The sequence below is a fragment of the Rousettus aegyptiacus genome, unplaced genomic scaffold, assembly GCF_014176215.1.
Source record: "Rousettus aegyptiacus isolate mRouAeg1 unplaced genomic scaffold, mRouAeg1.p scaffold_m13_p_13, whole genome shotgun sequence".
Taxonomy (NCBI): domain Eukaryota; kingdom Metazoa; phylum Chordata; class Mammalia; order Chiroptera; family Pteropodidae; genus Rousettus; species Rousettus aegyptiacus.
The window spans coordinates 4,081,274-4,093,573 of record NW_023416288.1 but is presented as its reverse complement, the minus strand read 5'-3'; the positions used below and the strand labels follow the sequence as shown (position 1 = coordinate 4,093,573).

The following is a 12,300-nucleotide window of genomic DNA, read 5'->3' as shown; positions in this document are numbered from 1 at the left end:
TCTTGAATTTCTCTTTCATTATTTTTTATTCTTCTGTTTCTCTCTTCTTTATTCTGATTTATTTCTAGATTTCTGTCTTCAATATCATTGATCCTTTCCTCCATTTGGTCAACATTATTTCCCAAACTTGCTATTTCATTTTTCAACTCTTACAGTATTCTATTTTTTTTTGAGAGTTTCAGTCTCTTTTCTCTGTTCATCTAGTTTTTCAATTCCTGAAATTGTTGAAATGAATTGTTTCAAAATTCACTGAGTTTTTTCAGTAGTACCATCCTGAATTCTCTGTCACTTCGGTTGCATATTTCTATGTCTGTAAGCTTATTTTCTGGAGATTTTTCTCATTCTGAGATGCCTTTCTCCTTGATTGTTCATGGTGTTTAATGGACTATTTCTCCACCTGGGCATTAATGAATATGTATTCTGCTTTTTTCCCAAAGATTTATTATATAAAGTTCTCTCTTTAGCCTACAGCAAAGAAGGTGCTTTTCTTTTGGTTTCCAGTAGGTGGCGTCTAAGTCTCTTGGATCCCTGCTTTATATAAAGCCTTAAAAACGCCTTTGCATTTTCTGATTGATATTTAATCATGCTCTTCAGCCTCAGTTTCAGTCCCTGTCAGTGTTAGCAACAGTTTTGGTAGTGTTTGCTCAGATTCCCCAGGGGCTCTACAGTGTTTGGTCTCAGAGAGTATGGAGGGAGGGGCCCTCTGGGTTGGGGGTTGGGGGTTGGAGGCTGCGCCTCAATCTTGGTTTTGCAACCACAGCTGGTTAAAATCAACTGTTGTTTTTCCTCTGTCCCACTTCTCTTATTTCTGCCCTGATGACTGGGACCTGCCGCCGGCCACTGAGAACTCACAGCTTTCCCGGACAAGGATGTTCAGGGAAGTCGCTGCTCCTTCACCCTTCCCCCTCCTCCTACTGGGAGCTCCAGCACGGCAAGAGGCAGTTATTTTGTTTCTCCCACTCCACTGCCTGACACCTGGTGTTCTGACCCATGGTAGATCTTATGTGCAGATTCCACACTCATATGTGCTGGTGTCCAGTTTGGGTGTTTTTTGTAGAGTTTTAGATGTCCAACTTATTGTTGTTTCAAGGGGAGAAATATGGGGACATCTCTTACTCTGCCATGTTTCCTTTCAATGTCAATAGCTTATAATTTTAAATGTGTCAATAAATTATATCTCAATTTAAATTATATCTCAATAAAGCTGAAATTTAAAAATTTTCCTTCATGAGCTTTAAAAAAGAATGATCTATATCCTTTGAAGGGAAATTTGGCAGTAACTATCAAAATAAAAATTACATTCATACATACATATATGTACACATACATATCTGATTCTCTAATTTTCCTTTTTCCTTTTAGGAATTTATCTTTCAGAAATACTTTAACATGTAGAAAATGTTTTGTAACAATATTCTTTGTCTAGGGGTTCAGTTAGATAAACTGTTACTTTGCCTTTTTGAAATAATGATCTACATTTATTGACTAGAAGAGATATTCATAATATGTTGGTAAGTTTTCAAAAAATCAAGTTGTAGTATAGTATGTAAAATGAAATTCTGGTGTTTGTTTGTTTTTTTTTCTTTTGGAATGATCACAGAAAAGCCTTAATGAAGATATACTACTATATGCCAACATTTTGACAAAGAGAAATGAGATTAGCACGGAGAACTTTTGATTTTTATTTTAAAAATTTGCTTTGCAATAATTAAATAATATTCAAATAAAAAGAATAAAGGTACTTAATTTATATGTATTATAATTTGGAATGAAAATTTAAATGCTGCTATTTTAGGTTTATGAAAACATTAAGAATGTGAACATAGGCACCAGAGGTCTTATATTTTAATCAGACTTGTTGCTACTATTATTGGCATAAAAGGTTCTGAAGATAATGGAATATTTCACATTATCTATGAAAAACTGTTTTATTATATTTTCCAGAATATCTTAAACCAAGTTGGCAACTTTAAGTTTGAAAGAGATACAGAATAAAGCCTGGCTATAAGATCCCACATTTGCCAAATCCATAGGTTTTTAATCTGTTATGACTTCTCTGAGGATGAATAAGATCATTATATCCATAAGGTCTCTATTTGAGATGAATTCTCTGATGTTTAATAAGGGATGTGATATAGGTAAAGACCATTCCACATTAATTATTTTATATTAATAGGACTTGTACTGGTGTATACTTTAACTGAAGGCTTCTCATATCCATTGCATTTATAGGTTTTCCTGTAGCACGACAGCTTAGGTGAAGGTAAAGGATGAGCTCTATTTGAAGCCCTCCCTGAATGTTTGCATTTCAAACATTATTTCCTTCAATTGGTTCTACTGTATCTCACTCAAATTCAATTTTGTTTTAGGTTTCTATTACACACATTATGCTTATTTATACTCTTGTTGGATTAACAAAAAAATTATTTGCTTTAGAATGTAGAAAGCTTTCAGCTTTCCCACCAATAAGCCAGAAATATAACCTAAACTGGGGAATGTTTGAGAAAATAATGTATTGCCTGGGACATTACAGTCTCAGTGAGTGTTAGTTCCCCTTTCTCTCTATATAAAATATAGTGAGTGCTATTTTTTGTTTTAAAATAAGTCAAAGCAGATATTAAAATGAATTTCTAAATTATAATGAGCATTTTTATTTTTTTCATACAGGGATTAGCAGAGAAAAAATCTTGGACAAAGCAAAAGTGTATAGTATGCAAACCGTTTTTGATTTAATATCTTTAAGCAAGGGGATACTTAACTGGAAGAAAGACTGCATTTTACCTATCTTCAGGTCTTTTTTACTATTCGAGATTTTGACTACAAGTTATCTGGGCCCTTAGGTTTATTATTTATGTTATCTAACTGGTCAAGTGGGTTTTGCTTTAATGAAAATAAACATGTCTGTAAAAAAAAAGGCTCATTTAATACAATGTTAACTTAGACTGACAATTTATCTTCAATTCACTTACTATGAATTATAAATTAAAAAAAAATTCATCTTTAGCTTTATAAGCATTTTGTGAAAAGTATTCTAATCAGAGGTAATAACATAATTTTTCTAGGTAGGACCGAGGGAATAATTTGTAGAAAATAACAAGAAGATGCTCAAACTGTTCCGAAGAGTTCTAAATAATTTTAAACCCTATCTTTAATAAAAGCATCAACTTACATTGAAGGGACTATGATGGAAATTGTTCTTGTTGGTCTATTTGCAGTTTTGGTTTTCAATGGTTACATGTAAGATTCTTTGGAACTATCTCCCTGAAACAAGGAATCCAATATAATATTGTTTTCTTTGATTTTTATATTACTTTTTTTCTTAATTTTATTCCGCTGAATAGCATTACATTTAAGAAAGACATTTTGAGTCTTTAGATGTAGGTGTGTACCACTTTGTAAGCAATGTCTTTAAAATATATGACTAATACTTTGCATTTTGGTCTCTTTATAATAAATCATCTCTCGGACACCAGCTACGGCTGACCTAAGAAAACCTATAATTTCAGATGATCTGTTTTTAAATGTATTTCTTGAAAGAGCTTCTTCAGAATTTATTTTATTATGGTGTGGATAGTAGTAGAACAGGACAGTTAGAACCGGAAGATGGAGGGAACTGAAATTAGCAGCTCAGAGACTACTATCTCTGACCACTGGGAAAAGTCAGTAAAGCCAAAGCTGGGAAAGGATATTTGATCCCAGGAGAAGTTCTGTTTGCTTCCTGGCATCTTTTCTAAGTCTTGTTGGTGTGCTGGAATTCTGAGTATTCTGTCATATACAGGAAGTATTTGCCACTAGTTCTTTTTTATTTTATTTTCTAATTAGGGGAAGATTCTTCATGGAAGCGATGGCAATGGGCGCCTGGGAAAGGGCGCCTGCATAAATCATTCTAAAGTACATGTGTAAATCTTTTTTGCAAGTTTAAAGAAAGAAATTCTACTTATTTTTTTATTATGACAGCAATATTCTCATTATTGAAAAACTGGATAATACAAAGAGCAGAAGAAAAAAATCACCCATAAACAGACTACCCCAGGGACAAGCACAATTAATATTTTACTAGTATATTTACTTTTAATGTGTTTCCAGATAGTTGTGATAATATTGTATATATGTTTGTATTGTGCCCTTTTCCACTTACATTCAGAACGCACACATTTTCCAAGGTATTATTAACTCTTTATAAAAAGTCTATATAATAATTTATTATGTATATGCAACATTATATTTAGTCATTATTCTATTGTTAGATTTCAAAATACGGAAATAGATAATTTTATTATTTAGTTCACTTTATGGGCTTAGGAATTAAATTCTCAATTATCTAATGCTCCTGGACGTGTTCTACAACAGCGGTCCACAACCTTTTTGGCATGAGGGACCAGTACTCCTGTGAGAATCTAATGCCTGATGATCTGAGGTGGAGCTGAGGTGGTGACGCTAATGCTGGGGAGAGGCTGCAAATACACATGAAGCTTTGCTCACTTGCCTGCCACTCATCTCCTGCTGAGCGGCCCGGTTCCTCATAGGCCACGGACCAGTACCAGTCCACAGCCTGGGGATTGGGGACTTCTGTTCTAGAGTACAGATAACCCCAAGTTATGCTTCTTAAGGGGTCAGAATTCAGCTCTTCCTTCACATAAAATCCTAGATATTCAGGACTGTTTTGTAGTCAGTGTTGGTCAGGTGATCCACTGAAGAAGGAATATAGGAATCAATGTCATGTTGAAGAAGGAGGCTGCTGAACATTTTGGTGCCAACAACCTACTCTGATACCTTCCACAGAAAATCCCATCACTGCTAATGTTGTGTGAGGTTTTCAGGAATGAAATCACTTCAGAAGAATTCAGATTTCATTCTTTTTTTTTTGTGACTTCGGTAAAGAAGGTCCTCTCTTGAACAGAGAGCTAGTTGCTGTATTCTGAATGCTCATATGGACAGCTGGTTTATAGAGGAGGACAGGGCAATTAAGCAATTCAAGAATGGCAGTGCCAAGAGCAAAGATGGTGTGTCAATGTGCTGCAAATAAAGGAGGGTCTAGAATTTTTATGGAGTTCCAGAACAATTTTACCATACCTAATCATATAGATCTTATATTTTTCTATGAAAAATTACTGTTTATATTTTTAAAGAACTCAGGTCAAAAGCAAAGCAACACAAGTAAAAAGTAGTATGTGTCTTTTAACAACTTGCAACAAGTTTACTCTGATGCATTTTAGCAGTTGCGTGGTTTTTAAAGATCCAATTATCATTTTAACTAATATTGTATTTTTTCTTAATGACACATTTCATTGGTTTATTTAGGGGTTTCATTGGCTTATTTAATTTTGTTTGTGTTTCTTTTATATCTCATTAATTAATATGAGCATAATTTTCTTTGAACACCACTTTGGTCATATTCCATTACTGACAGTAATTTAAGTTGGAATAACAACTAATTTTTAAGTTTTTTGTTTATTTATTATGTGCCATGCATAGTGCAAAGTGCTATACATACACTATTACATAAAACATCCCTTTTCATAGAGGAAAGAGTAACTCTTCAATAAGCGGTATTGGCAAAACTGGACAGACATATGCAAAAAAATTAAGTTGTATTGCTTTCTTATACTACCTACAAAAAGAAATTCAAAATGGGTTCAAGACTTAAATGTTAGACCTGAAACCATAAAATTCCAAGAAGAAAACATAGGCAGTAAACTCTGACATTGCTATTAGCAATTATCCTTTTGAATATATCTCCTTGCATAAGGGAAATAAAAGAAAAATATATAAATGGGACTATATCAAACTGAAATTTTTGCACAGCCAAAGAAACCATTAAGAAAATGCATAGATAACCTGCTAAACAGGAGAAGGCATTTGCAAATGATATATCTGATAAAGGATCAATGTCCAAATTATATGAAGAACACATAAAACTTAACAAAAACACCAACGAATGAACAAACAAATCAATTACAAAATGGGCAGAGAACCTGAATAGACATTTCTCGCAAGAAGACACAGAGAAGGCTAACAAACATGAAAAGATGCTCAACCTCACTAATAATCAGGGATATGCAAATTAAAACCACAATGAGGTATTACCTCATCCCTGTCAGAATGTCTATTATCAATAAATCAACAAACAAGTGTTGGCAAGGATGTGGAGAAAAGGGAGCCCTAGTACACTGTCGGTGGGATTGTAAATTAGTGCAGCCACTATGGAAAACAATGTGGAGGTTCCTCAAAAAATTAAAAATAGAGCTGCCATATGACCCAGCAATTCCATTTCTGGGGATTTATCTGAAGAAAACAAAAACACTAATTTAAATATATATATGTGTATACACACACACACACACACACACACACACATATATATATACACCCCTATGTTCATTACTGAATTACCAGTAATAGCCAAGATACTTGTGAGCAACCTAGATGTCCATCAAGAGCTAAACGGATAAAGAAAATATGTTATATACGTAATATATATTATATACCATACATATATGTACAATGGAATACTATTCGGCAATAAAAAAGAATGAAATCTTGCCATTTGCGACAACACAGATGGACCTAGAGGCTATTATGCTAAATGAAATTACCCAGATAGGTAAGAAATTTAACTTTGAGTGTGAAAACACTATGCAATATACATACGATGTATTATTGAATTGTACACCTGAAACCTAGATACTTTTATTAACCAATGTGACCCCAATAAATTTAATTTAAAAAAAGAAATAAGTCAAAGACAAATACCATATAATCTCACTTATATGTGGAATCTAAATAAAACGAAATAAATTAATAGGCCAAACAAAACATAAAGAGACCCACAGATACAGAGAACAAGCTGATGGTTGCCAAAGGGGAGGAGTTGGGAAAATGGGAATAACTAAAAAGAAAAAAAAGAAAAAGGCCTTGAGCAAAGATATGTATGTAGTACTGGTAGTTGGAAGATGGCTAGAGCACACCGAAGTCATAAAAAATCATCTTTTTTAGCCCTTTCAATATTCGAACTTAAATTTTATTTTATCTGATTGAATATCTGATATTAATATGCCATCTTCTTTTACTTTTTGCATTTGCTTGGTATATTAGTTTCTCTTCTTTGAATTTCTAGTGTTATTTTAGTTTGGGTCTCTTATAAATAGCAAATATATAGCAAAATTTTAAAAATTTACTGTAAGACTCTCATTTAATAAATGAATAGAACTCACTCAAATGAATTGTGTTACTGATATACTTAGGTTGGTTCCTGGTAAATTGTTTTCTGTTTTCTATTTACTCTATTTTTATTTATCATTTTTTTCTGTTTTCCTGAAATTTGCTGGACTAAGTCCTCTTTATTATATGCTAATCTAATGCTTTTGAAGTTGTATATCCTATATTTGGTTTATCTACTCTTTTTCAACATACATAATTTACATTCATAGTTTTCTATTAACATTAAGAATTAACCAAGATGTTTATCTTCACTCCAAGCAAATTAAGAACTTTGGCAGCATTTTACTTCCTATTCTCTTTTTGTCAACCTCTCCTTGAACCTCTCAAGTTGAGATCAGCTGGGTTTTAATTCCAAATTTTTATCAAAATTTTACAATAATAAATATTTAGGCTAAACTACAAAGCTTCATGTTTTTAACTTGCTCACTACTCTTTCTTGAATCATATTTCTCTTGGGTTAATTTCTAGGTATATATCTTCTAGTAATTCTTTCAGAGAGGATAAATGTTCTGATCCCTGCATATCTGAAAAGGTTTATATTTTTCCTGTTACTTGAATGATATTTCTTTGGAGAAAACTTTTTTGTTCCAAATAATTTCCTCTCAGAAATGAAAATAACTGCTTCATTTTTTTTTTAAAAAAACATGCTTAGTGCTACCAAGGTAAATAAAATAAATCTCAACTAGAAGCTTTCAGGATTTCTTCTTTTACAGGTGTTCTGAAGTTTCTCCTAGATGGTCAAGTACTAGGTATTTTTCCATTCATCTTGCCAAACATTTCGATTCAGAGGAACTATGTCTTTTTTCTTCTTTCTTAAATCCCAGGCCCTTTTCTTCTATGATTTCTTTGACTATTTCACTCCATATATTCTCTTAGACTTCTCTTTCTGAAATTCCTATCATTTTTTATGTTAGAAGTGCCAATCCCGCCTCTCCACACTTTACATCTCTTTTTCTTATATCTAATGACCTTAGTTTTGGAAAGATTTCAAGACTCAAATTTCCAGCTTATTAATTTGTTCTTTACCTATGCCTATACTGATATTCAAGGGGGAAAATCTATTAAGTTTAAAATCATATACTTTAGTTTCTCACATCTCAGTCTTTTTTTGCTTATGTTTTAATTTCATAAATGCGGTATGCTGTTATCCCTTTAAGGATATTAATTATACTTCTCATAAAATCTCCATTTGTTTTGCTACTTCCATTTTCTCAGTTCTTAGTTCTTTAGCTCGACACTTCTTTTCATGAAGCTGATTTTACTGAGATTTGATGATTCTAAATCTTTTGCTTAAATTCATTTTGACTATTCTCTCTTAGTTTTGATATAGAAATGCCCATCGACAGGGGGCAGATGTGCCCTTGAGTGGGAACTACCATATGGGGGCACGGGGCATTGCTCTGCTTCTTCATTCCGATGTCCACTTTCACTGCTTATACCTGGGGGGAGACCTCTGCTTAGAAGCGGGTATAGTGAGGCCTCACCTTCTTGGCAGTGCCTATAGCAGTATCTCAGAGCTCCATCCCGGTCCTGTGTCCAGCATCACTGACTCAGAGCAATGCTGAGACACCTTTTGTAGCGTCTTATTCATCATGTGTTTTGAGCTATAGTTTCCTGCTTCCATCAAATCTCTTCCTTCCCTTTCTTTTCTGTATATTCCTTTTTAATTTCTGATCCACTAGGGCATACTTTCTTGTTTTATAGTATTAGGGTAGATTCACTTGCTCATCTTCTGCAATTTCCAAGGATTTGCGGCAGATGGGGAAGACTGGAGCATGCTGTCTTACAATATTCACTGCATTTGTGGAGTTTCTCTTTAACATGAATACTCTAGTGACAGCAATAAAAGGGAGATTTTTTAGAAGTATCTGAATAGTAAAACATACAATGTTTGCATTTGGGATGAAAGACAGGTGCACAAATTCTGTATTGTAGCAATGCGTCTTTCCATAAAAGCACCTCCCATCTAAAGATGCCTCGGCTAGGTGAAATATGGTAGTTGCTAATTAAATGATGTGTTTGTAAGGTTAAGCCAAAGTTCAGAAAGAGTCACATAAATTAGCAGTGTATCTATTAAAGTTTCTCTCTTGCTGAAGTAACAGCTGTGTCTTCTTTAGGAAAAAAAAAAGAACCTTTAAAATACCACATTAAAAAAACTAAACTGATCAACACTGGATTTGGGACAGCTTTGTGATATTAAAGGCAAACAGCTCTTATATCTTTGTGATCTAAGATCAAATACTTTGATTCAATGGTAAGAAAACAAGGAAATCTGGGAAAGTGGGTTCTAAAAGTCATAACAACTCGATTGCTTTTTTTCTTTCTATATCAATAATTTAATTTTTAAATTGTTTTTAAAAATTGACCTCAGAGCTACATAATTCAATTAACTCAATTGGTCACTCTTGAATACCACCTACATTTTCTATTTTAGCAGGTGAGCTTATAATGATAAATTGTCTGTATGGATTCTGATGGTTGGGGAGAAGAATGACACAAATATTCTGTAAACCTGGCTGAGAAAACAAAACACATCAAGAATTTCACTACCAGATTCCTAATCTTTTTTTCAGTCAGCTCTTACCCTAGGTGAAAATGCTCCACATTAATTTGATTTTGTGACAGAATTTTTTTCCTAGAAGCTATGATTAAAAATTACAATAACATTCTTTTCTATACTAATAAGCAGCATGTGTAGTGTAAGTTACAAAGGAAAGCAGCCAAATGCCTGTGTTTATACAGGAGATGAGAAAGAGGAGCAGTGGTTGCTATTCCCTCAAGGAAATACTGGAGTGACAGTGGGTGTGGAAATTTAGGGGTGACAGGAACCTAAGAGAAGGACTTTGTGGACTAAAGGGCCTGAGCAGAGGTCAATGGTAAGTCCCAAGAGGGTGGGGTCCCCAGTGTCAACCTCCTTCAGAGGCCTGCCTTGGCCTGTTCCACAGGCTGGACCTGAGACCTCCCTGGGTCAAGAAGGAGCAGACTGAAATCTAGCTTCTGGCAGTGAGAGACCCCAATGTGGAAGCAAGGAATAATAGCAGCAGTGGCGGGCTCAGGTTGCTGGTCAGATTCTCCTCTTATTAGAAAACATACACTAAACAACTGGACCTGGTGTTCTGATTACATGTGTTTATTACAAAAGAAAAGCCAGGTGAGAACCAGGAAATTTCTAGAATTTCCTCTTTACTTCACTACTTTATGGATTTTGATTCACTGAACTTATTAATATTTTTTAACTTGGACATCTGAAAATACTGCTTGAGTAACAGGAGATATCTTAGGGACACAGGACCCGGAAACGGCACACAGCTCAGAACGGCCAGAAAATACTACCACCAAACCATCCTCACTGCTTGGGGGCCTTTTATCTACTATAATCTTGGCCCCATATTTCTCCTTTAAAAATCTCTAAAAGATAAATTTTATCCCCAAACAAACATTTTTTTTTTTAGATCAGAACCACACTCCATTGAAAATCAGGTAGCAGCATTTTACATCTCAGATTTCAAGAAAACAACTGAAAGTCTTAATATAATAGTAGTGAAAATATTTTATATTCTGCACACTTTGAAAATAAACTTTCTCCCAGTAAAAGCTGAATAAACAAAGATGAGATATTAGTGATTCAACTGAAGATAAAAGGTATTCATAATCACAAATTTTTAATATGCATAAACATAGCTGATTATGAATAAAGAATTATTAGGATAAGTGTAACCCTTTTGGGTTGTCTATTCTAAGACCATCAGCATTGGTATTTAACAATATGCATTTAAAACATGTCCAGTGGAATAAATGTAAGTGCTATACACAGCATGGGAGATAACAATTACTTACCCTGTGGGCTGGCTCTCAAATTCTTCTGACCACTGGTCTTGAATATCCTCTGTAGAAAGATCTACATCCCGGGTGGTGGCAAAATTAAACTCACTGCCTTCATTTCCATGGAAATAAATGGAGTTTCCATCTGACTGACAGCTATGCTGTAGATAAAAAGAAAGCATGGGGTGGCTGTTGAATTGGTTTTGTAGCTCTATCTGTCTTACTCATGTATAATTAGAGTTTTTAGAAAAGTCATTATATTATTCCCTCTATGATGGACTCTCAAATCAAAAGAGCTCCTTACCTCTTTTTTTTCCTTGTCTAATTCAATTACACTTTCTTTCTGACTTATTAAGTTATTATAAAAAAGGAATCAAGAAGCCTTTGAGCTTTGCCACCTCAGCCTTCAGTACAAAACAAGAATATTTTAATTGAAGTAGTTTCTCATTTTTACCATAGTCCTTGTTGTGAGGATTAAGTGTAATAATGACTTGTCATATATTTTCAATACTGTGGTTATGGGCTAAATCACATTGACCTTTTCAATATTCCATATATTTCTGGCTTGCCGTTCGAGGCTTTCACAATTTGTCTGTAAATGGGCTATGAGTAGAAGAGCCAGCTAATCAAAACATGGAATACAGAAAAGGTCAAAGTAGTCCCTGATATGATCACATAGCCTTAGCTACCTTTTGTAAAAGTTTCGGACCAGACCTAAGAAGTGCATGATTTCCCCAACGAGGAGCTGGGAAATCACAAAATTTGTTATTCTCCAAAAGAACATTAGGCTTACAAAGAGTAAAAAAAATTAATTTCTTGTGACACTATTTTTTTAAGCTATATTTTTTTCAGCTTAAATTGAAAAAGGCAAGATCAACCTTGAGCTGAATAAACTTAGTATTTACTTTAAAAAATATGATAAATTTGTATTAATCATTTTTGATAATAAGTCACATATAAAGAAATCCTAGTAAACAAAAGATTGAACATTCTTTTAAGTTTTATATTCTCTTAAAATAAAAAAGATATGAAGAAAAATAGTTGTGCAGAAAATATCAGTTACTCTATGTTCTGTAGGGCAGGGATAACGTCCATTTTATTTTATATTCCAGGTGTTAGCATAGTGCTTGACAAATAGTGGGGATTCAAAAATATTCATTGAATATTTCAATAACTAAATGAATGAATGATATAGCTATGTCTTTTCAGGTAATATTTTATGGGGAGAGCTCACTATGTAGGAGGCATTAAGGAAAA

At 33.8% G+C, this 12,300-nt stretch overlaps 1 protein-coding gene across 2 annotated transcripts in view; it reads right to left on the bottom strand.

Annotated features, from left to right (window-relative positions):
* The window catches only part of RELN (reelin), a 456,216-nt gene that overhangs the window by 173,265 nt on the left and 270,651 nt on the right, over positions 1 to 12,300 (bottom strand). For both annotated transcript variants that reach the window (XM_016145914.2, XM_016145915.2), the window contains exon 11: positions 11,059 to 11,204. In XM_016145914.2, the coding sequence (XP_016001400.2) occupies positions 11,059 to 11,204 (146 nt within the window). The remainder of the gene's footprint in view (positions 1 to 11,058; positions 11,205 to 12,300) is intronic.